This window comes from Amphiprion ocellaris, chromosome 8 (assembly GCF_022539595.1).
Source record: "Amphiprion ocellaris isolate individual 3 ecotype Okinawa chromosome 8, ASM2253959v1, whole genome shotgun sequence".
Lineage (NCBI taxonomy): Eukaryota > Metazoa > Chordata > Actinopteri > Pomacentridae > Amphiprion > Amphiprion ocellaris.
This window is the reverse complement of record NC_072773.1, coordinates 3,010,083-3,033,915: the sequence shown is the minus strand read 5'-3', so window position 1 is coordinate 3,033,915 and position 23,833 is coordinate 3,010,083. Positions and strand designations below refer to the sequence as shown.

Genomic DNA, 23,833 nt, shown 5'->3' with positions numbered 1-23,833 from the left:
AATTTATTTTATAGCATCATTTATTCATGCTTTTAAATAATATTAAATAAACGTTATAATTTCGGAGACAGAAAACGTATAATAATATAATAAATAATGGCTGTGTGTCATAATTCCGAGGTTTCTTGAAGTACACTCAGCTACCCAGCATGCACTGCGCCGCCGTCTCCATTTTTCTTGTTGTGGTACAGTTAGCTGTCTGCTCATTGCTGGAAAAATATCAGGATTTAACTCCTTTTGTCGGTGTTAATAGTATTTTTTCGTATTTTGTTGTGAATCTAAAGTAAATAAAGATCATGGCTCAGTACAAAGGAGCCGCTAGTGAGGCGGGAAGAGCGATGCAGCTCATGAAGAAACGAGAGAAAGAAAGAGAACAACTGGAGCAGCTGAAACAGAAGATAGCAGAGGTCTGTAGCGGTTTAGCTTTGTTTTATAGTGTGTTTGGTCATATCCTAGTGTTACAGGAGACAATTTCACTCTTTAACGGGCTGTTTTTGTCTCAATATTCACCTGTTATTGAATGTAACTGACGGTGATGGGATGGAGATGCATTCAAGGACCGCAGGTGTATATTTATTTTACATCAACTCTAGATAACATGGCAACCACTTGTTTACTACAAAGACAGCTAACAGATACTGATACAACGAGAACTATGTACAGTTTTAGTCAAAATAAACATTTAAACTGCAAACTTATTAGTTAGAAAGTAATGTCTGGGTGGAATTAGCCTTTAGAACTTTCACTTCTTGGTTAGAAAATACTGTTTCATTGGATTAAGCCTTTAAAATCAAACAGTAGTAGGACAGAAAGTGGAATAAACCCTCAAAATAATAAACTGATCGTTTTTAAGTACTGTTTGCACGGGATAAGCCTATAAAACTACAAATACTAGGTCAGAATGTAGTATTTTGGGTGGAATAAACCCTTAAATCCATAACTTGTTGGTTAAAAACTACTATTTGGGTAAAATATGCTTTTAAAACTCCAAGTACCTGGACAGAAAGTAATATTTTTGGTGAAATAAACCTTTCAAGATCCCAACCTGTTGGTTACAAAGTACTGTTTGGGTGGAATAAACCTTTAAAACTACAAGTGCTAGGAAAGAAAGTAATATATTGGGTGAAATAAACCTATAAAATCGAGTTAGTAACAACAAGTTAGTAACAAAGTACTGTTTGGGTGGAATAAACTTTTAAAACTACAAGTGCTAGGAAAGAAAGTAATATATTGGGTGAAATAAACCTATAAAATCGAGTTAGTAACAACAAGTTAGTAATAAAGTACTGTTTCGGTTGAAAACACCCTTAAAACTACAAGTACTAGGACAAAAAGTAGTATTTTGGGTGAAGTTAACTTTAAAATCACAACTTGTTTTTTAAAAACTACTGTTTTTGTTAAATATGCCATTAAAACTACTAGTAGTTGGACAGAAAGTACCATTTTGAGTGAAATGAACCTTTAGAACCATAACTTGTTGGTTAAAATGTACTATTCAGGTTAAATACGCCTTTAAAACTGCAAGTAGTGGGACAGAAAGTAGTATTTTGGGTGGAATAAACTCATTAATCCATAACTTGTTGGTTTAAAAACTACTATTTGGGTTAAATACGCCTTTAACACTACAAGTAGGTAGATAGATAGATAGATAGATAGATAGATAGATAGATAGATAGATAGATAGATAGATACTTTATTAATTCCGAGGGAAATTCAAGTACTAGGACAGGAAGTAGGATTTTGGGTGGAATAAATGCTAAAAGCCATAACTTGTTGGTTAAAAAGTACTATTTGGGTTGAATTTGCCTTTCAGGATCAAGTACTGCGACAGAAAGTAGTATTTTGTGTGAAATCAACCTTTAAAACCATAAGTTGTTGGTTATCAAACTATTAATTGGGTTAAATGTTCCTTTAAAACTACAAATACTAGGACAGAAGGTAGTATTTTGGATGGAATAAACCCATAAATCCATAACTTGTTGGTTATAAAGTACTATATTGGTGGACTAATCCTTTTCAATGTCAAAGAACTGAGACAAAGTAGTATTTTGGGTGGAATAAACATCTAAACCATAACGTGTTAGTTAGAAACCCCTGTTTTTAATATAACTTTGGTATTCTTATTAACATTTTCATGCTGTGACTGTTTTTTCTCAGGACAACATGGTGAAGTCCAACATCGATAAGAAGTTCTCGGCTCACTACGACGCCGTCGAGGCCGAGCTCAAGTCCAGCACAGTGGGTGAGTTTCTCTGCAGCCTGGGAGGAAATACTGGAGCCATTGATGACTAATGTTGTGTTTTATTTTAATTTATTAATGCGATAATCAGGTCTGGTGACGCTGAACGACATGAAGGCCAAGCAGGAGGCTCTGGTGAAGGAGAGGGAGAAACAGCTGGCTAAGAAGGAGCAGTCCAAGGAGCTCCAGCTGTGAGTTAAAGCCACGTCTACATGATGGTTTTACTTATGTATCTAGACAACTTTAACTCTGAGGTGTCCACAGATCCACTAACCTGTATGAATTAAAATCACAGGCAGAAATGTTGAAATTATTTACAACATTGTGACTTTTTTTTCTAGCTTTCTAGAGTTTTTTAAGAAGATTTGTCCTTATTGTTCTTGCACAGCCTTGAGAACAGTTGCTTTGCATTTTGATGTGACAAATAAAAACTCTCGATATAATTAGCAATTCGCAAAGACTGAAATTAAGAACATGCTGTATGAAGAGTTTATTTTTCATTGTAAATATTTAATGCTTATTAGATGATGCTCCTGAACCACGGAAGGCCGACCTGTTTTTGTGTCAGATAATATTTGAAGAAAGATCTTATTTTCTTCAGTTTTTATTTACAGCGGTGGAAAAAAGTTTTTAGACACCCCTAAAATTTGACACAATCTCAAATATTTTCATGAAATATTTATGGAAAAATATTTTTTGTGTTTCAAAAGGTGTGTCTGCATTAGACAGATACAAACAAATACAACAGATTTTTTTTGTTTATTGTTTACAAGAAAAACAAAACTAAATTTACCAAAATGACCCAACACTCAAAATGTGTTACTTTTTTAATGGCTTTTGTAGGATTTGTTTAGTAGTGTGATTTCACAAATGTATGTTGTGTCTGAAAACTTTCTTCTACCGCTGTATTATTGCTTTATTTTCTCAGCTTAGCATCGTCCTACGCCATTTAAAAATGGTCATAAATATGTCTTCAAGACAATTTAGGTCTTTAACTTCTCGTCTACAGAGCAGTCAATATTTTGATGGATTCTTGTTGTAATTCTTCATCATGTTTTCTGTCACGCCTTTTAGCCTTTTGTTGTCATTTTATTCTTGATATGAGATTTGGAGTTCCATTTCTGCTTCTTAGAATTAAAAAGACGTGCATTATTAAAAAACAAAGGTCGCTGTGCAGTAAAGCCTAATGTAAAATCTAATGAATCTAAACTAATGTAACACCAGTAGCTTACATGTGAAATAAAGTCACTATCTGCAGAGTTTTTCCAACTAAGAAGAATTTTTTTTAACGCCCAAATGGAATGATATGAGATTAATAAATCTCTCTTTTCTGCCAAAACATCTGAATAAATGAGGTGATTAAATGAGGTGATAGCAGGCAAACAGTGTGGTGTTGATGGATTCATGTTCTTGTTGGTGCAGAATTGATCAGGAAGTCTTGATTTGTCGTTGAAAGGAAACGACATGTCTTTGCCTTCAGAGATTACACTTCCACAGAGCTGCTGGGATCACCGAAAATAAAAGCTAAAATGAAAGAAATGCCCCTAAGTGTTGCCCAACCCAACGTTTCTCACCGAATATATCAAAACAACGTGTCGACCGTCGGATCGGCTAATTGTTTTTCTCTGCGCTTGTTCAGTTTTGGAGATCTTTGCTGTTACTGCAAACGTTTTTGTGTTTTTTATGGCTCATTATTTGTTTCCTCTGTTCGCAGGAAACTGGAGAAGCAGAAAGAGAAGAAGAGGAAGGAGGAGCAGAAGAGGAAGATAGCCAGTTTATCATTTAACCCTGAAGACGAGGAGGAGGAGGAGGAGGAGGAAAACGAGGAGGAAGAGCCGGACTGTAAGTATTCAGGGTCGTTTTAAGGTCTTTGCTGTTCCTCCTCCTTTAGATGGTGTGTTTTGTTCGACTTCAGTCTGTCGGTCAGAGTTGGTCCGAGTCAGAAACGTTTTACTAAATTGAAAACGTGAACATTTAAACAGGCTTGTGCAGTAGTTTTATGAAGAAATCCAGAGTCCTTGTGCAGGAATACAGATGTGTTTGCATCAAAATGACTTTGCACATACATTTTATGAAGTATTTGATCGGTTAATTTCTTGCTTCGATGCTTTTTTCCTGTACATGATTAGAGTCTCGTGGCTCCATGTGAGTGTTTTAGATCCCCAGCAGTTTATAGAGCTTAAAGGAAGAGTTAAACATCTTAGAAAGAGAGTTTATTTATTATCTTGACAAGTTTAATACCACTTATATCTGCATATACAGCTACAAGAGATGGTTAGCTTAGCATTAGCATAAAAGACTGGAAGCAGGGGAAACAGCTAGCTGTACCACTGTGATCAACAATTTCTGCCTCTTTATTTGTGGTTCTTGTTGGAACAATACTGTATTTTCTTTTTAAAGTCATAACTAACAGCTGTTTTGCTGATTCTAAGCCAGTTAGCAACAACCGTTTAGTCAAATCCTTCTTCATTAAGCACCCAAAGTTCTCTTCTTTTAGGCGTTGTTGGTGAAAATTTAGGTTGGATTGTCTGTTGGCTTTACATGTGCAGCTTATGCACAAAATAGTGGTGATTTAAAATGTTTTTGACCATTTAGTGTGTTTTACACCAACGGGATTTTATAGATCTTGAAGGAAAACCTGCGTATTTACTGTCTTGACTGATCAAAATTTGTTACATGTGAAGCTACGGCTACAAGACATGGTTAGCTTAGCATTAGCATAAAGACTGGTAGCAGTGGAAAACAGCCAGCTGTGCTTTAAAATGTAGTTTGTTCTTCTGAATAGGGACGTTTGTTGTAGAAAAAAAACACTTTCACTACATTGATTTTGTTGTTTTTGCGTCAAAATTACTTCGTAAGTAAATTTTTATGAAGTATTTAATTGGTTAATTTCTTGCTTCAATGCTTTTCTCCTGTATGTGATGAAAGTATTGTGGCTCCATGTGAGTATTTTACATCCCCAGCAGTTTATAGAGTTTAAAGGAACCTGTTTATTTACCATCTTTACAAGTTTAGTACCACTTATATCTGCATATACAGCTACAGGAGGTGGTTAGCTTAGCATTAGCATAAAAGACTGGTAGTAGGGGGAAACGGCTAGCCGTGCTTTACCTCTAAGGTCGATGCGTAAGGTTTAGCATGAGCAGCATGCTAGTAGCTCCGTTCCAACATTGGACAAAAGACAGAAAAAGTCTGTAATGGTAATAAAATCCGCCTGAAGTCTTGTCACCACCATGTAGAGACGCCACAAAGTCGCTGTCCGTGGTCTTGAAACTGCCCTGTTCTTGTTTTTCCCCCTTTTTTTTGCACTTATTTAGCCAACGAGATAGAGAAATTTACAACGTTACAGCAGCAAAGATAGATAGAATATTTAAGGAATGAAGTATAAAATAAAAATAGACCAAAATATAGTTCTAAAAATGAACTTTATTGCACATATCAGTGGTATTGGACAGATTTTTTGATAAATAGAAAATATCTATCGAGCATTAGTATCGCACAGATTGTATATAAGTAGTAAGTATTTGTTTTTGTCTCATAGATGCTCCAGTTAAGAAGAAAAAACTTGGGAAAAATCCAGATGTGGATACGAGTTTCCTTCCTGATCGAGACAGAGAGGTGAGGTTGATATGTGCGATTTATTTTGGTTTTTTAAATGGCGTTACTCTGGAATTCTGGGGATAGTAAGTAGTAATTTATATTTTACACGTATCCACAGAGATGTGTTCAGAATTTAGCTGTAAAGACCGAAAAACTGTAAAGTCTCTGCTTTGTCTGCAGAACAACACACAAACCAAACCAGAGATGCTGCTGTTAGTCAGTAAATCAGTGATGTCGGTGCTGATAGTCTGTATTTTTGCCATGTTTTTTACTTCAGTTCTAAACGAAGCACTACTTAGGGCGAGCAGTGACTAGTAAATACCAGGTTATCCAGGTGTCCTATCAACATTTAAATTATCAAAAAGCCCTCTGAGTCATTGTTGGATCGTAGAGATTAACCTGATAAAACCTCTTCCATGGAACTTGTGTTGCTGTTTGTACAGGCTCTAATTTCATGTTTATACGGCACTGAAAGCTGTCTGTCAAAGGTTCTAGTTTCAAATTCTGAATAGCAACGTCATCTGTAAAAATAAACCTTTAAATTGATCTTGTGTCACGTTCAGGAGGAGGAGAACCGTCTCAGAGAGGAGCTTCGGCAGGAGTGGGAGTTAAAGCAGGAGAAGATCAAGAGTGAGTTCCACGACGACAAACATCAATATGTCTCAAAATAAGGACATTTCTAAGCGACAACTAACTTTTGAACAAAAGTGTACATCAATTAAAGTTGCTCTAAAGGAGTTAAAGTTGCTCTATATTAGTTAAAGTTGCTTCATGTTAGTTAAAGTTGCTCTATATTGGTTAAAGTTGCTCTATATTAGCTAAAGTTGCTCTATATTGGTTAAAGTTGATCTAAAGGAGTTAAAGTTGCTTCATATTAGTTAAAGTTGCTCTTTATTAGCTAAAGTTGCTCTATATTAAAGTTGCTCTATACTAAAGTTGACCTACACTATGCCATTCAAAAGTTCACTGTATTTAAAGAGATTTCCTGTGTCCAGACTTCAGGGACTCTTGTATTTTAGATTTTTCCGTTCTTCTTCTTAGAATATTAATGAATCTGTTTGTCTTCAGGTGAGGAGATCGAGATCACTTTCAGTTACTGGGACGGTTCTGGACATCGTAAAACCGTCAAGGTAAACCCTGAGGACAACCAACAATAACAGGACATTAACGGAGAAATCCAGTTTTCTCCTCACAGCTCCAGTAAACCTTGACCTTGTTTGTTTCTCCTGCAGATGAAGAAGGGAAACACCATCCAGAACTTCCTGCAGAGAGCTCTGGAGGTCCTCAGGAAGGACTTCAGTGAGCTCAGGTGAGTTCAGACTGAAAACTACACATAATATGACACATAATCTTCTTGTTTTTACATCTTCTTTCCCACTTTCTGTTGTTTGACAGCGAAGAAAGACAATATTACTGAACAGACTCGTAGGGAACTAACAGAAGAATTGATATCTTCCTGTTTTTTGGGAGTTAAGACTGAAACTAACCCTTTATTAAAGCAAAACAAAGTGCATGTAGGTTATTTAAAGCAAATGGTCTCCAACTTTTACAGGTAATTTAAGTAATTTTCACTCAGAATGAAAATGTTATATTAGAATATGTTTTATTTGGTTTTAAATATTACTAGCACTGTTTGACATTGCCACCTGAAAGAAGCTGGGTTTTTTTTTTTGGCTTCACAACTTTCTTCTACTTCGAAATCGAGAAGAATCCTGTTTTTTGAAACTGCGAGTTCATCTAGTAAAGTGAAATGGCAGAAAATAAGTGTTTTCACAATCTCATAGCTTTTTAGTTTTACCCATCTTAAGTTTTTAATGCATATAGGACACAAAAAACGGATTTTCACCACCTTTGAGTTCCTGTCTGCTGCTGTGTTTCCTTGACGCTACCACTAGGGGTCGCCAAAGTCCCAGATATTGAAAACTGACAAAGAGAAGCTTTAACCCTCCTGTTGTCCTCATTTACAGGCACCAAAAAATATTGTTTCCTTGTCAGAAAAAAATCCAGAAATTCAGCAAAAAAATTCCCCAAATTTCTGAAAATTTGCAAAACCTTCAGGAAGAAAATTCCAATAATTCCTTAAAAGTTTCCCTTAAAAGTTTTATTTTTTTTAAAAAATCACCCAAATTTGGCAAGAAAATTCTTGTAAATATTTTCAGAAAATGAGTAAATATCTTCCAAAAAAATCCTAAAAATATCTTAAGTGATTCCATAGATATCAGTAAAACTTCTAATATTTTCTTTAAGAACATTCACATAAAAATCAACCAAAATCCAGCGAAATTCACTGGATTTTGGTTGATTTTTTTGGTGAACGTTGTTAAGAAACATTTTTAACATTTCTTTTTTTCCACCAAAAAATGTTCTAAGATTTCCCAAAAATGCTGAAAATGTGGACAGCAGAAGTTTCACTGTGGAAATATATATTTATTCCACATTTTCAAACTTTAAAATGGGTCAATTTTGACCCGTAGGATGACACGAGGGTTGAACTGGAGTGTTTTACTCAGCTTTATGTCTCCTCTGTGCAGGTCTGCTGGAGTAGAGCAGCTGATGTACATCAAAGAAGATCTGATTATCCCACATGTAAGAGCACAACAACAACAACAAAAAAACGCAGCCAACTGTATTTTCACTTTGTTTTGATTAGTTTCACTTCATTGCAAACACATCAGTTGTGTGTCCAAAAAAACTCTTAACTCTGTTCAACTTGTATTTCTGTGAGTTGTGAGATTCTTTATCTTCGTCTCTTTCAGCACCACAGTTTTTACGACTTCATAGTAACCAAAGCCAGAGGAAAATCTGGTAAGCGAGCATCAGCACCTTAACAGCAGTGATATACAGTGTCTGTGTTATGATTTCAACCCTAAACACTAGTTTCTACTCAACATACACCCACAGAAATCCCAGTTTAATCCAATACAAGAAAAGCACTCAGCGCAGTCCTCCTCCAAGGCTGCTCATTCCCCCATATGGCATTATCAGAAATGCAGCATTTGTTTATTAGTTATTGATGATCAGAAATCACGGCAGCATAGAATGTGTTCATTTAATATAGATGTACCCACAAACAAAATGACCTTATGCTGAGCACAGGTGTGTGTTATACATGTGTATGTTATGTACAGATACTGAATCACATGATCTAAATATGTAGCGGGTGGCGGGAATTGATGGGACTCAGAAACACCCCCACAATTTAATCAGTTGTTCCTTGTATGATTTCTGACAGACAATTCCTGATAAGTCCTCAACGGTGGATTTGTAGTAGGATCACAATCATGTGATTGTCAGCAGGCAGCTGATGTAGTGTTCACTTGTTGCCATGGTTACAGTGACGCTGTGCTGCTATCTGGCAATGATACAGAAATCTTTAACAAATCCGTGGATCCGGACTATAAGCTGCATCACTGCCAAAATCTAATCACTTGGTCCTTGTGTCATTTCTGACTTTCCCTGAAAAAAACAGCGACTTACAGCATCTGTTTTATATTTTAAACCCCAAGTACAGAGAGTCCTCAGTTTACAACGTCATCGACCTACGGTGTTTCGTCGTTACTTTGGAACTGGTTACATGGATCTAGTTGACAAGCGGAGTGGATGAATGCATCGTCACATGGTACAATAAGACGGTTTTGTTTCCATTCTCTGGTTGTACTCCACCTTGGATTGTGCTACATTCACTAACTTTTTGTCCTTCATTATGGCTCCCAGCGTAAGTCAGACTCTTCTGATGTTTGGAAGAAAAGGAAAACCGTCTCCATGGAAGTGAAATTAGACAGAATAAAACGCTGGGAACAGGAAGAAACACCGACCAACATGGGTCCAGTTGTAAAAACAGGTCAACATATTGTAGTGACCCTCTGTGATGAATGAGTGAGACTTTATCTGGTTCTCTGCTGGTTTATTGAACCTTCACACAGGTTACTGTGGACCTTAGCCAACGCCAGAAGAACTAGAAAAACCCCATAACTTAGCTCCAGAATTAGCCGCCGTTCCCAGCTCTCTCTACTGCTGACTCTCAGCCAATCAGAGGTGAGCTAACTAAACATGGCACGTTCACTGACATCAGGTAAATCTGGAACCGAACAATAAACACTGAAACCTCAACAACATCAGTCTGTTACAATATTCTGTTATCTTCATAGATGCATGAAAGTCGTTGGTATTCATGACTTTTATGAAGAACTGATCGATATCGTGATGCACAGAACAGCTTTGTTTACATTTTCACCGGAGTTCCGACTTACAGCAAAAATCGACTGTCATTGATCCGTAGGAACGAAACTCCAACGTAAGTCGAGGACCCCCTGTATTGGTTTCTACACTCATGGAAATCCTGGTGCAATCCGATATAAACAGCTTTAAAATCAGATTTGACAGAGCTTAATTTGATACTGTTGGCTTAAAAAGCCGCTGCATTTTCAGGTTTTGTTGACGCCGTCAGAGCAGCGATAATTCTGGTGTACCAAGAACAAATTTTTTAATTGAATGTTGTTGAATGTGCCTTTCTGTATTTTTGTGTGTTCTTGCATCGTGCATAGTGAGTTAATCCACAGATTTTAATCAGTGTGGGTTTAGAACAGGTTAGGTGGTCCACATCTGGAATGAAGATGTTGTTGTAAATGCTCACAGCGTTTAAGAATCAGACTAATTCCTGGGTCGGTTTACTGTTGTGCAGACGAGAACGAAACAGGGTCGCCAGTTAAATCCCAATGAGAGGGATAAACTCCTTCAACAGTTTCATGTTTGACAGTTTGTTCAATATTTATGCAATACTTCTGTCACTGAAAAGGAAATGCTCTTTTAAGATGCATTTTTACATTGGATTTTTTTTTTGTCGTCCCAACATGTTTCCCAATGGTCGTATTTTTCCCCACCTTCACTGATATTAAACAAAACACTAGAAACAATGTGCACAATGCAGTGAAGTATTTAGTGGTTGTGCAAACACATATGAACACTCCAGCTATGAGCTGCAACATGATTCCTGCCTTTTAGTTGAGGTTAAATTTAAGGTAATTAAATTCAACCAATTAGCCAGTTTTTGTTCTCTGACAAAGAGAAGCTTTAATCCTTCTGTTGTCTTCATTTACAGGCACCAAAAAATATTGTTTCCTTGTCTGAAAAAAATCCAAAAATTCAGCAAAAAAATCTCCCAAAGTTCTGAAAATTTGCAAAACCTTCAGGAAGAAAATTCCAATAATTCCTTAAAAGTTTCCCTTGAAAGTTTTATTTTAAAAAATAAATCCTCCACCTTTGGCAAGAAAATTCTTGTAAATATTTTCAAAAAGTGAGTAAAAATCTTCCAAAAAAATCCTAAAAATATCTAAAGTGATTCCATATATATCAGTAAAACTTCTAGTATTCTCTTTAAGAACATTCATATAAAAATCAAAAATGTTGGAAATGTGGACGTCAGAAGTTTCACTGTGAAAATTTTTTTTCCCCCACATTTTCAAACTTTAAAACGGGTCAGTTTTAACCTGCAGGACGACACCAGAGTTAAAATGTATCACTTAATTGCTTTGAAACTGAAGAAAATCTTCAAAACATGAAGAGTCCAGTTTCATTTCCTGCCCCCTTAGTCTGTTGTGTATTATTTCATCATTCTGACATTGTTTTCTTGTAATTATGTGATAAAGTTCTCATGGTTCGGTTTAATCTTTTTCCCCTCAGGGCCTCTGTTCAGCTTCGACGTCCACGATGACATCCGACTGGTGAACGACGCCACAGTGGAGAAAGATGAGGTGAGGAGTTGGGTTTTAATGTGCCAAAACAAACTGAAACAACCAAAATAACACTTAACAGATGGTCTCCAAATTAGTTTCTTGAGTTATTTGGTGTTGAAACGTCCTCAGAAGGTGTTAGCAGATGGTAACGTCTGGGCTGTCATCTGATTTAAGAGACATTCTGCTCTGGTCTTAATGTTAATCTGGTCTAAATGTTACTCTTAGCTACTTGAATAGTTCCACTATTGAACATGTTTACGACATGTTTTCGGCTTTTTAAACCAGCCGCCCACATTAGATTGTGCCTCCTGCAAGCTAATTATCTCGGTGGTCACATTAGCACACCATGTAGCGATCGGCTAAACGGTGTCAGCTACACCGTGTGCTGTTTCTTTAACCACCAGCTGAAATGTTCCTCGCCCTGCCAACTTGTTTGGCTGCTGTTTGTGCCAACACTTGACGATGGAAGCGCAGGAATGCCAGGATGATGCATCAGCGTTTTAGCATTACCCGCCTCTTTCCTGTCGACTGTTTGTGCCCAAAAATAGATTCTAACTCAGTAGCTTCAGCATTTTTCTCAAGTCTTTAAACTTCTTCCTGTACTGGAGGGAATATTTCAGTTGCAGTTTGTTGAATTTTGACAATTAACTGTCTTTAAAAGGCTTGAGATTCTTGACACTTTAGCCAGAATTTAATAATACATGATCCTCCATTAAGTTTAATGTGAAAAATACCCGTAGAAATTTGTAGGTACAATGACTGTAAAGATTTCAAGCATAAAAACAACTGAATATCTGCAACTTTGAAAATTGGACCACATATTCTGCCTCTTTCTTTGAGGTTCTTGTTGGAACAATGCTGTATTGTCTTCTTAAGATCATAATCAGAATTATTTTGGGGTTTTTTTCCACATCTTTTAGAAGATGCTTTGAATATTTCACCGCTGCGATGAAATTCGGACGAAATTATCAACATTGAAGGCCTGTTGTGTCGACACAGCTCACTTATACAGCTTTGGAAATAGTTACGTTATTATGTCTTAATGTATAAATGTAAATACCAACTGTGTGAAGGAAAAATGACTCTTTCCCCTTTCTAAAGTCATAATGGCGCTGCAGGAGGTTAGATATTGTCTTCAGGGGGTCCTCAACTTATGTCGGAATTCCGTTCCTACAGCGCAATGCAATTTTTGCCGTAAATCGGAACTCAAATACTGTGACGCATGTGGCGTACAACCGGCGAATGTAAACAAAGCCGTCTTCTTGTATAGTGGAACGTGACAACGTATTCGCCTGCTCCACTTGCCAGCTACTTCCCATGTGAAATCTGTGTTAACGTACGTCAGAATGATGGAACAAGACTTTCCTAATAAATTTATGGGAGATAACAACGTAACCACGAAACGCCGTAGGTCGAGGACGTCGTAAACCGAGGACCTGGTGTATTCTGATGTGACTAAACAGACCAGTTGTCTCCATAGTGGTCTGTAATGTAACTCTGACCTTCTCCCAACTACAACATCTACCTGAAGATCAGAGAGAATCCTCAGAACTGATGCTGGACTGCCTGCATGTACTGCTGCTCTGTCGGTGTCACTTCTCCTGACGTCAGTAAACCTTCCTCACAACCTCAGTCATCAGAGTCTCCAGTGTGTCTCTCACTGAACTTCCACAACAAACTGATATACAGGATGTCCATAAAGTCTCTTATCAATTTTAAGAATTTATTACAAAGGCAGTTGATAAGATATCTTAACCAGATTTGTTTTATTGTAATCAGTGGTTGTCAAAGTTACCTCATTTAACCCTCCTGTTGTCTTCATTTACCGGCACCAAAAAATATTGTTTCCTCATCGGAAAAAAATCCAAAAATTCCCCAAATTTCTGAAAATTTGCAAAACCTTCAGGAAGAAAATTTCAACAATTCCTTAAAAGCTTCCCTTAAAAGTTTTATTTAAAAAAATAAAAATAAAAAATTGGCAAGAAAATTCTTGGAAATATTTTCAAAAAATGAGTAAAAATCTTCCAAAAAAATCCTAAAAATATCTAAAGTGATTACATGTAAATCAGTAAAAACTTCTAATATTTCCTTTAAGAACATTCAGAAAAAAATCAACCAAAATCCAGCGAATTTCGCTGGATTTTGGTTGATTTTTTTTCTGAATGTTCTTAAAGAAACATTTTTTTATTTAACATTTCTTTCCACTCAAAAATGGCTGTTGAAAATGTGGACATCAGAAGTTTCATTGTGAAAATATATTTTTTTCCACATTTTCAAACTTTAAAACGGGTCCATTTGACTCGCAGGACAACATGAGGGTTAATACGCCTCTATATGGGCACCATTAGTTGCACGAAGCACATCAGGACGGTACTCGATTTCTTGCCATGTTTGCTGTAGCATAGCCTCATCAATGGTGGCCATGGCATCAGAAATCCTTTGCTTAAAGTCAGTAATGTCCCGTATCTTTGTTGGATACACGATATCTTCAACGTAACCCCATAGAAAGAAGTCCAAGGGAGTGATATCTGGTGAATGTGGTGGCCAAGGATTTGGCCCATCCCTTCCAATCCACCGCTCTGAGGAGTAGACATTTATTAGGGTTTCATTTAACAGTTCCTCTTTCACCAACAGGATACCTGAAACACACAATTTCAGTGTGATTACAAACTTTAATAAACACTGATTACAATAAAACAAATCTGGTTAAGATATCTTATCTGCCTTTGTAATAAATCCTTAAAATTGTGAAGAGACTTTATGGACACCCTGTATATAGAATTGAAGAGCCCACAATCAGTTCAGATCTACAGAAAACCAGCCAAATCTGAATTATATTGTCAGATTCAGGCGCTAAACATTAAAATATACATTTCTGAAATGTACATCCTTGTCAGATTTAATGCAGTTGTGCTGTTTTGCCTCCAGTCTCACGCAGGTAAAGTCGTGCTGAGGAGCTGGTACGAGAAGAACAAGCACATCTTCCCGGCTAGTCGCTGGGAGCCATACGATCCTGAGAAGAAATGGGACAAATACACGGTGAGACTCTCTAAATTCCAGCAATCCTCATAGGAGGTAATTATGAAGTTTCCCTTTAGGGGCGGTTCAATCCAGTCTGGTCTTTGAACTCAAAAACACCAAGTGTGTGTTTTTCATAGCTAACTGATCACCAGCGTTCCACAGATTGACAATGTTCATAGCAGCACATTACCAAACACTAAAATCACCACTTATCTGTCATCAGTCCCTCTGGGTGACTTTTTACCTCAGTTTAACCTCGTCAACATGCTTCTTCGTGCTGCGAAACTTCAAGCTTTGAAGGTTTTAACGTTTGTCAGGACTGAAGTTAAGCTCAGGTGGAGACGGCAGTCAATCTGAGCTGCAGAATGAGCTTAAAAACAAAGAAAATTACAAAAATAAAGAGTCAAAAATGTTGAAAGTCACTCAGAAAATAGCCCCAAGTGACAAAAGAATGCTAAAAATCATCCAAAATGTGTTTAAAACTACAAAAAATATCTCCAAAATGACTCGGAAAATGTTCAAAAGTTTGGGGTCACCCAGATAATTTCATGTTTTCCATGAAAACTCCCACTTTTCTCCATGTGCTAACATAACTGCACAAGGGTTTTCTAATCATCAATGAGCCTTTCAACACCATTAGCTAACACAATGTAGCATTAGAACACAGGAGTGATGGTTGCTGGAAATGTTCCTCTGTACCTCTATGGAGATATTCCATTAAAAATCATCTGTTTCCAGCTAGAATAGTCATTTACCACATTAACAATGTCTACACTGGATTTATCATTCATTTAATGTTATCTTCATTGAAAAAAAATGATTTTCTTTCAAAAATAAGGACATTTGTAAGTGATCCCAAACTGTTGAACAGTAGTGTATGTAGACCTCGTTAATCAAGCAACAAGTCTAGTTTTAAAGTATTTTAACCTCCTGGAACGTGTGTCTTTTTTGCACAGAACCACTGATGTATTCATTTTTAAGCCATTTTATTTTTTGAACCGTTTTTCCATGTATTTATTTGATTGTAATCGTCTCCCAGCAGGTCATGCAGGTAAACATTTCTAACCATCGTAGCTTGAGAGTCCCTCCCAGTTAGCAGTCTTTGAAAACTCTCACAGCAAAATGCCTGTTATTCCAGCTCAACTTGGAAGCTTTAAAGCTGTTGTAATCCCTTTACTTCAGTACTACAGTGAATGTCATAGTAAATACTGTTATAATAAGCAGCTGTAACAATGGACAAATTGCCCCACAACTTCACTACTTTACTGCTCTGGTTCACTTTCACCCTCCTCACCGGCTTTGCAGTTGTCTTGGTTTAAGAAAAAGTTCAAAGATGAGCCCTCTGTAGCACCAAACAACCAGAAAAATGTACTAAGTGGTGAATATGCTCTAATTAAAGAGTGTGAAAAGTACTGCAAAGACACCAGGGAGAAAAATGAAGAACGAATAACCACTTAACTAACAAGTTCTTTTGGGAAAGAAAAATCAGAAAAACAAACATTTGCCAGTTCATGCAGGAACGTTTTCTGTATTCTGTTGTGTTAAATCAATAAATAGGTCCGTGTTGCTTGTTTCAGCTTGATTAACGTCTCCTTTCAATGAGGATCCATGAGCAACAATCAGCGCCCCTTAAAATCATCTTATTGCGTAACTCTGCACTGTTTGTGGAAAAGAGAACAAGAATTTCAGGGAGCAAAATAATGTCATCAGAAAGACAAACGGAACAAAGGACCCAAAGCAATTAGAGAATTCTGTTAAGACACCAGAAATAAAGAGGAAACAGAGCTTCTTAAACCGAGTCTGATGTCCATGAAGACAGTAGAATATCGGTGGAATATTAAAGCTTGTATGAGTCAAAGTGAGAGAATTTTTCACATTGTTGGCCAAAGTTTGCTTATAAAATCTAAAATAAACTGTCTGTAAATTGGCAACGATTTCAGCACGTGCGAGATACGAATGTTGAAGTGTGGAGATATAATTTATTTCAAAGTCTCTTAATTCCATGTTTTTGCCCCTTGAAGAGAGTCAGACTAGAACAACAGGTCTTATACCTCCAAGAAAATTGGAAGTCGAAGCGAATTCAGAGCAGAGCACGTTTTCTCTTAAAATCTGTTGGCATGAGTGACTTCTGCGTTTGATTCACTGTTTTCTTCCCATCAGGATGATTTGTGGTAAAAGCCGGCCTGTAATTTTCAAAGGTTGATAGTGGAAAGAATCCAAAGCTTTGTTGTGTTGGATCGTAACTGAGAGCATATTTTCCACTGTTTTTTTTGTTTTGCAGAGTTAGGAGAAAGTGTATTACGCTGGAAAAATAAACACTAATGAGCCTTTTTACACATGTTTACCCAGAATATGTGTGAAGTCTAATAAAATTCAACACAACAGCTCTAAAAGAAATTCCACTTTTACTAAGAAGTTGTGTTTGCAGTGTTTTTTGACGTTTTATAAAAGGCGATAATTCTACTTTTTTAAAAACGTCCACATTATTAACATAGTTGAGGGTGCGAAATAGCAGGAAAAGTCATAAATTTAACGTGACCCACCACCTACTTTAACCCCAGCAATTAGCATAGAGTAGATTCATCAAGTTTTATGACAGAAACTGAACCTCCAGACACTTCATAAAAGTGGATCCCACGGCAGAGCTGTCGGATGGGATTGCATTAGATTTGAAGGGTTTTCCCTGAGCGAGTAGAAGTGAAAATGATCACCTTCGCGTGTGACATGCTGCCAGTAGTAGTTGTTGGAGAGCATGTTTCCTTTCAGGGTGGAGCTGCCAACTTAGTCCTGCATGGGCATGCCGTGAAATGCCGAAAGTCCGTCCAGATGTCTGCAGCTAAGAGATAACAGAAGCACTGTCCTGATTTATGATCGAACATCAGATTGGAACTTCTTTTTGGAGAAGTGTGGTTTGGAAAAGGCCTGGGTGGCGTTAAAATTTCAAGATGAGATAACTGCGAGTTTAGGAAATGAGATAATCTTTGTAAGTACCTTCTATAAAGACTGCCGCAATCACTGGGAATAAATAAAACAGTGCCACACAAAGCTTTTCATTAGCTCGCTGCATGACAACTTAAAATGAGCTCCTGACAGGTGAACTGAGTCCAAATGTGGGTTTCACATGATTGTTTTGTCTCTAAATCAACCAGTTGGGCTACATTTGGGCCAAATGAGAGCGAAGGATGGGATGCATCCGGAACACAAGGGTCTAATATGGTTTATTCACATCAAGGGGACATAGCATCCACATTTTAAGGTCTATTTAGTTATTCAGGTGTCCTACTAGCATGTCTTATGGTTTAAAAACCTTCTGATTTCTCTTACAAGCCTCCTTTAGTGAAAATCAAGTTGTTTGTTTACCTTGTTGACATGATCATATGGTGTAGTAGATGCTTCTTAATCTGATAAATTCAGGCCTTCAGTTGATTCCACTGGTAGAAATGTGAAAAATATGTGAAAGGCGAGCAAGCTTTAGTCCTGCATGACTGCAGTTCACTTCAGTTGATTTGTTAGGGGTGTTATTGTGTTTGTAAGGGGCCAAGGAGGGTAGAAGAGGAACAGTTCATACTTAAACCTTAGGGAAGAGAACACGAGAAGATTTGTGGAAAAGGAGGCTCATCTTTACTTGTTTGGAGCCTCCAACAAAGACGCTACCAACCGGCAGGTCAGTCGTAGTTCAGACGACCTTATTGGACGCTGCTCCTGGGATCAGATTGCTGTTTGTAGTCCCTTATTGTCCAGGAAATTCCAGCGTATCCAGCCACCTTTTAGAACAAGAGCAACTCTGTTCACTTTTATGTACTTTTCTAAAGCCAAGACGTCCAAAAACTTCCAAATAATCTCCCCTTTCTTTACAGTTGTCACTAATCACAGCGCTTCCCTTACGTGCTACCTGTTGCCCTCCTTACCTGTTCTGTTACATTTTGTTTTCAGTGACTTCTACTACTCACACAATGCAGTGCCAGCCATCTCTGGTTAAACTGAATGTTCACACATGGAGGTTCCTTCTGGATTCTGGCCTGTGCTGATTTATTTTGTATGCTTTATTGATCCCACAAGGAGAGATTCTCTTTTCGCATATTCCAGTTTGTTAGGGATCAAAACGCAGGGTTCGAGGTCCCGACAGTGGCAGGTTGGTGCTGCTGGTGCTTGAACCTCTGGCTTTTAATCAACAACCCAGTTACAACAGGGACTTAACCTGAAGTCAGCCAAAAACCAGACTGAAGACCCCCCAAAAAGCCCCTCAAACCAGCCCCTGTTCATCTGATCTGCTTCAAAGCCAACACTGAACTTCCTCGGGTCGCCATCGACTCACCCAGCAAATTTGAAGTGGATCATACGTACAGTTGTTGATATCCAAAGACCAGAGAGATGCCTTCCTTGAATTATAGCTGGATTTAGCTGGGACATTTAATTCTGTGGAGTAACGTCATATTTTCTTTGTTTTCCAGATCCGATGAAACCCCCGTCTTCGTCAGTCCGTGGAACCCCCAGCGCCTTTTATTTTCCACCTCATCTTACGTTGTCGTCGTTTTTTCAAGATGTGAGAAACTACCAGATGATGGCTTTACTTTGTATCTAAACAACTGTTTTCCCTCCTGTTGTTGTCGACCTCTAGTCCATGTGTAAATAGCCCATAAATCACAAACATGTTGGAGCACCTGTGCTGAATAAAAGGAGCCTGAATGTGACTCACTAATGGAAACTTTTGATCAGCTTAGTTCACATAAGGAGCAGAATCCTCCCTGCTGGTCGCTGCCAGCCAAACCATTCTGAGACAAATACACAACCAGAGTCCAATTCCTAATCAGGTCTTTCAACTGAAACACTTACTTATGTACTAAACGGAACACTGGGTTTTTTAGAGACTACTTAATTATCGAACATCAGTCACTCTGTTTGACTTCAGTTTAACCTCCTCAACGTGCTTCTTTATGTTGGGAAACTTCCAGCTTTGAAGTTTTTCCCTTTGTCAGGACTGAAGCTGAACTTGGGTGGAGACAACAATAAATCTGAGCCTGAAAAAAATCCAGCTGCAGCATTTATCTTTGCATATTTCTGCCGTTGGAATAGTCTCCTACCGAGTTCTAGAGGTAAACATTTCTAACGGAGCCAATCTGTCACAACATGTGATCGAAAACATAATTACTCGCTGCTTACGGCATTTTAACCCAACACTCCATTGGTTGTTGTAGTAAATACTGTTAGAATAAGCTGCTGTAATCTATATTTCTCCATAAACAATGCATCAAAACTGTGTAAAGAGTTTCAGGGCCCACAACTTTGCTGTTCTGGTTTATTTCCACAGACTGTTTAAAAAAAAAAAAAAAAAAAAAAGTTATTTTTATGGTGAAATTCCCAACAGCTGTGGTTGATAGAACGGAATACCAAAACATTTTCTTCATTCATGGTGAAGAAAATGTATCGATTCTGTTGATTTTACGGTTAAAAAATGTGCTTCATTCCATATTTTAATGGAAATAAAATTGTTTTAACCTAAAAAAAACAATTAGTTTTACTTGAACATTTACATGATATCACCTATAAAATAAAGTTTCTGTGACCTTTTATAAATATTACAGTATTATTCCATTATCAGGACAACAGTTAGAGTATTTAACATTTAATATGTGTGTTTTTAGCATGACATATATGCAAAAATTGTGGTTATAGCTGTCAGAAATCTTAAAAACTTAATTTCCCTACTCTACAGTTTTTTAATGGAATAACTCTGTAATATGTATATCATTCAATAATGTCATTTTTGCATTTATTTCTCGAAAATAATACAGTTTTTCACAGTTAAATGTACATGCTGATAATGGAAACATGCCGTAATATTTATGTCAAGTAACATGGTGATTTATTTCATATAAAAAAATACAGTTTGTACTGCTCAAAATGAAGTTCTTTTGCATTAATTTGGTAAAAATATAACACTGAATCAATGTAAATAAGTTATTAAGGAAAAAAATAGTTTTTTACATTTTTTTCTCTTGAAAAGAACTGTCATGGTTTGACAGTTTTTCATAGATGTCAAGAAAAACTACAAGAGAAACCCACTGTAGCACCAAATAACCAGAAAAAGCTGCGTTAGTAGACTGGTAAATACTCACCTCAGGAAAGCAACCGGGCGTGAAAAATACGAGCGTTGCCAAACGACGCATCAATCACCAACCAGGTGTTGATTTCAAGCCACTTTCCCTTTGAGGAAAGCCAAGAATAAGAAAAATATGGTTGGAGAACTTCCATTTCTCTGTTTTCATTCAGTTGTACTTAAGAAAACAAGAACATTTCTGTATTCTAAACCCATCTTTCCTTTTCGTGAGGTGTCAGATTGACCAGATTCAACTCTGTACAAACGTAAATCAATCAACAAGCCAGAGCTGCTTGTTTTGGCTCGACTACCGCCACCTTTCAACGATTAGAGCCACCATCAACGCCCTGAATATCGTCTTATTGCACAAGGTTTTGTGCAGTTTTTTTGGGAAAGAGAACAAAGATTTGCAATTCCCGTCAGCGCATCCAAAGCCATCTAGTGAACTTTTACTAGTCATGAGAGCAGCTGCTTACGGTGCCAGAAATAAAGAGGAATCGGTCTTTATGGGCCCAAACACCACATGTAAAAGTACAAGAATGCTACAGTAGAAATCCTGCATGCAGAAAAGGTTCTGCTTTGGTCCTGATGTATTGTTGCATGTAGCATTAAATTATGCATAATGAAGCATCTGTCAGCAGTGTTTCAGTTTGAACTATTTATATCCAGAAGATAAATCTGAGGGCTCCCATCATGATAAATGGGAGAGAAGAGAAGGCAAAACAAAACCCCTAAACAAATCTGTTTTCAGTTTTGGACTTTTTCCTCTGATCTTTGACTTTTGATGACGTGTGATCATTTAGACGTTTATTAAAACCGAATGGAAGGGAAAAAAAACATCTCATTTGGTGGAGTTGTTGACAACTCAGACATCTGATATATGACTCACTGCTGTTTCTAAGAAGCCATGTCAAATGTTATTAAAAAACACATTTGAAACAGTATACTGTTTCAAATGTGTTTTTTAATAACAGGTTCAGTGACTCAACTATAGTTGAGTCACTGTGCTGCATACGTTGAAACCCATAAGACATAAACACTAATTTAAAAGATAAATCTGAGGGAAAAACTTAATAAAATAATGAAAATTAATGAAGTCAGAGGGTCAAACTCTACTTGAATGGAATTCCCAAAAGGAAGACTCTTCGGTAGCAATTAAGAAGCCAAAGAAGTTGGAGACGATGTGTTGAATTTTAAAACCTTGCTTTATTATTGATCGTGTCAGATCTTCATCTTAACCATCTGAGCTAAAAAAAAAAATAAATAAATCCTCCAAATTAAACCATTTATTGGAGCCACAAAGTGTAAAAACAAGAACATACTCTACCAGTCAAAGGTTTTAGAACACCCCAACACAACCAAACTGTATTCTAAACGTTTGACTCATCAAAGTACCACCTTTGGCAGATATAACAGCTGAACACACTCAAGGCATTCTTTCAGAAAGTTCTTCCCATCTCTGTAGCAGAAATTCCCATAAATGTGTGGTTCTTGTAGGTTGCTTTGCCTTCACTCTTCTGTCCAGTTCATCCAAACCAGCTCCATGGGGTTTAAGTCTGGAGACTGATTTCAAGCTCACCATCTGGTTCTTTTTTCCTAAGACAGTTCTAGCATAGCTTGGACTGATGTTCTGGGTCATTTTCTTGCAGCAGAATGAATCCCTGACCAGCTAGGAACATACCAGAGGGTTCTGCATGGTGCTGCAGAATGCTGTGGTAGTGGTTTAGGTTCAGGGTTCCTCTCACTCTGTACAAGTCACTGATCCTGGATCCAGCAGAACAGTTCCAGATCGTCACGCTTCCTCCTCCATGTTGTACAGTTGATGTTCCACACTGAGGAACCATCCTTTCTCCTACTGGACAACGTACAAAAATCCTGCATGATGAACCAAAGATTTCAAATTTTGATTCATCAGTCCATAATACCTTCTTCCAGTCTTCAGTAGTCCATTGGTGGTGTTTCGTGGCCCAGGCAAGCCTCTTTTTCTTATTCTGACGTCTTAGCAACAGCTTTCTTGCTGCAACTCCACCTCTCCAACCTGCAACTCCAAGTCTTCTCCTCACAGTTGAAACTGAGACTTCCTACAACAACCACTATTAAGCTGTGCTTGAAGCTGTTGACTCTCAGAAACTTGTCTTCTGATTCTGTTGTGGCTTTGGGTCTTCCAGACCTCTTCCTGTCAGAGTTTCTTCCAGTTTCTGAGCCATTTGATGGTGAAGAAAACTGGATTCGCTGACACCTTGACTTTTGTTGAAGAATTTTCACTCTTAGTCCTTCAAAGTTTGCTGTAGTGGGGCGTTCATTGGTATTCCGGTATACGGGGAGTTTACCAACACAGAGCATGAGTTTGTGAAGGTAAGCCGACCCAGAACATTTTCAGAGGATATAATTTATAGGGATGGTCAGAGAGTAGGGAGGGGGCCATATGTAAATACAAGGGCAAATAGTGGTTAAATTAGTTGCTGATCAGTAACAGAGGGTAAAACAAAGAAAAAAAGGTAAATGAATCAAGAGACAAAGCAGACAACAAAAGGTAAGTGATGAGGGGTCTGACAGACAGTAATACATAACAAAGGATAAAAGAATTGTGGATAACCTTGAGAACTGGAATGAAGGGGTGGCACACAACACTAGAAGGCATCTGTAGCAAAAAGTGCTATTCATCACTTTCTTCACAGTTTCTCTGTAGGAGAGACCTACATGTTTAAGAGTTATGATGGTCTGTCTCTCTTCTATTGTTAATTGCCTTTTCCTCACCATTTTTTACAGCAACACACTACTTTCTGCAGTACAATACTGTTCTAATGATGCTCTGGAGGGTTCCATGGTGTTCCAACACTACTGTTATACAGACAGAGGAGGTTGGAAGCAAGAAAAGTAGGATTTGGTAGCTGCAACTTTCAAGGCTTGATCAACCTCCATTGCAACAGCTTTAAGTTATTAACCCAAATCTTGTTCCCTGAAAAAGGCCTTTTTGAATAATTCTGAAATGTACATTATTTTTCAGTTTTGGGTAACTTTACCTTTTTTTTAACCTCTGGCAGTTCACCACTTACCTTTGTACCATTTCAAGCTATTCATTGGACTTGAACTACTTGAATGTCAATAAAAAATGGAAAAATTGGGGCGTTCTAAAACTTTTGA

General features: G+C 37.5%; 1 protein-coding gene across 1 annotated transcript; it reads left to right on the top strand.

Moving 5' to 3' along the window:
- The first annotated feature begins 162 nt into the window (after positions 1-162).
- Positions 163-19,283, top strand: fam50a (family with sequence similarity 50 member A). Its single transcript, XM_023270441.3, has 13 exons — positions 163-407; positions 2,158-2,242; positions 2,331-2,430; positions 3,954-4,081; positions 5,781-5,857; positions 6,403-6,469; positions 6,908-6,969; positions 7,072-7,148; positions 8,371-8,425; positions 8,596-8,644; positions 11,519-11,589; positions 14,500-14,610; positions 19,044-19,283. Exons 1-13 carry the CDS (start codon positions 297-299, stop codon positions 19,050-19,052), a joined length of 1,002 nt encoding a protein of 333 aa, XP_023126209.1. The 5' UTR covers positions 163-296; the 3' UTR covers positions 19,053-19,283.
- Positions 19,284-23,833: the final 4,550 nt, after the last annotated feature.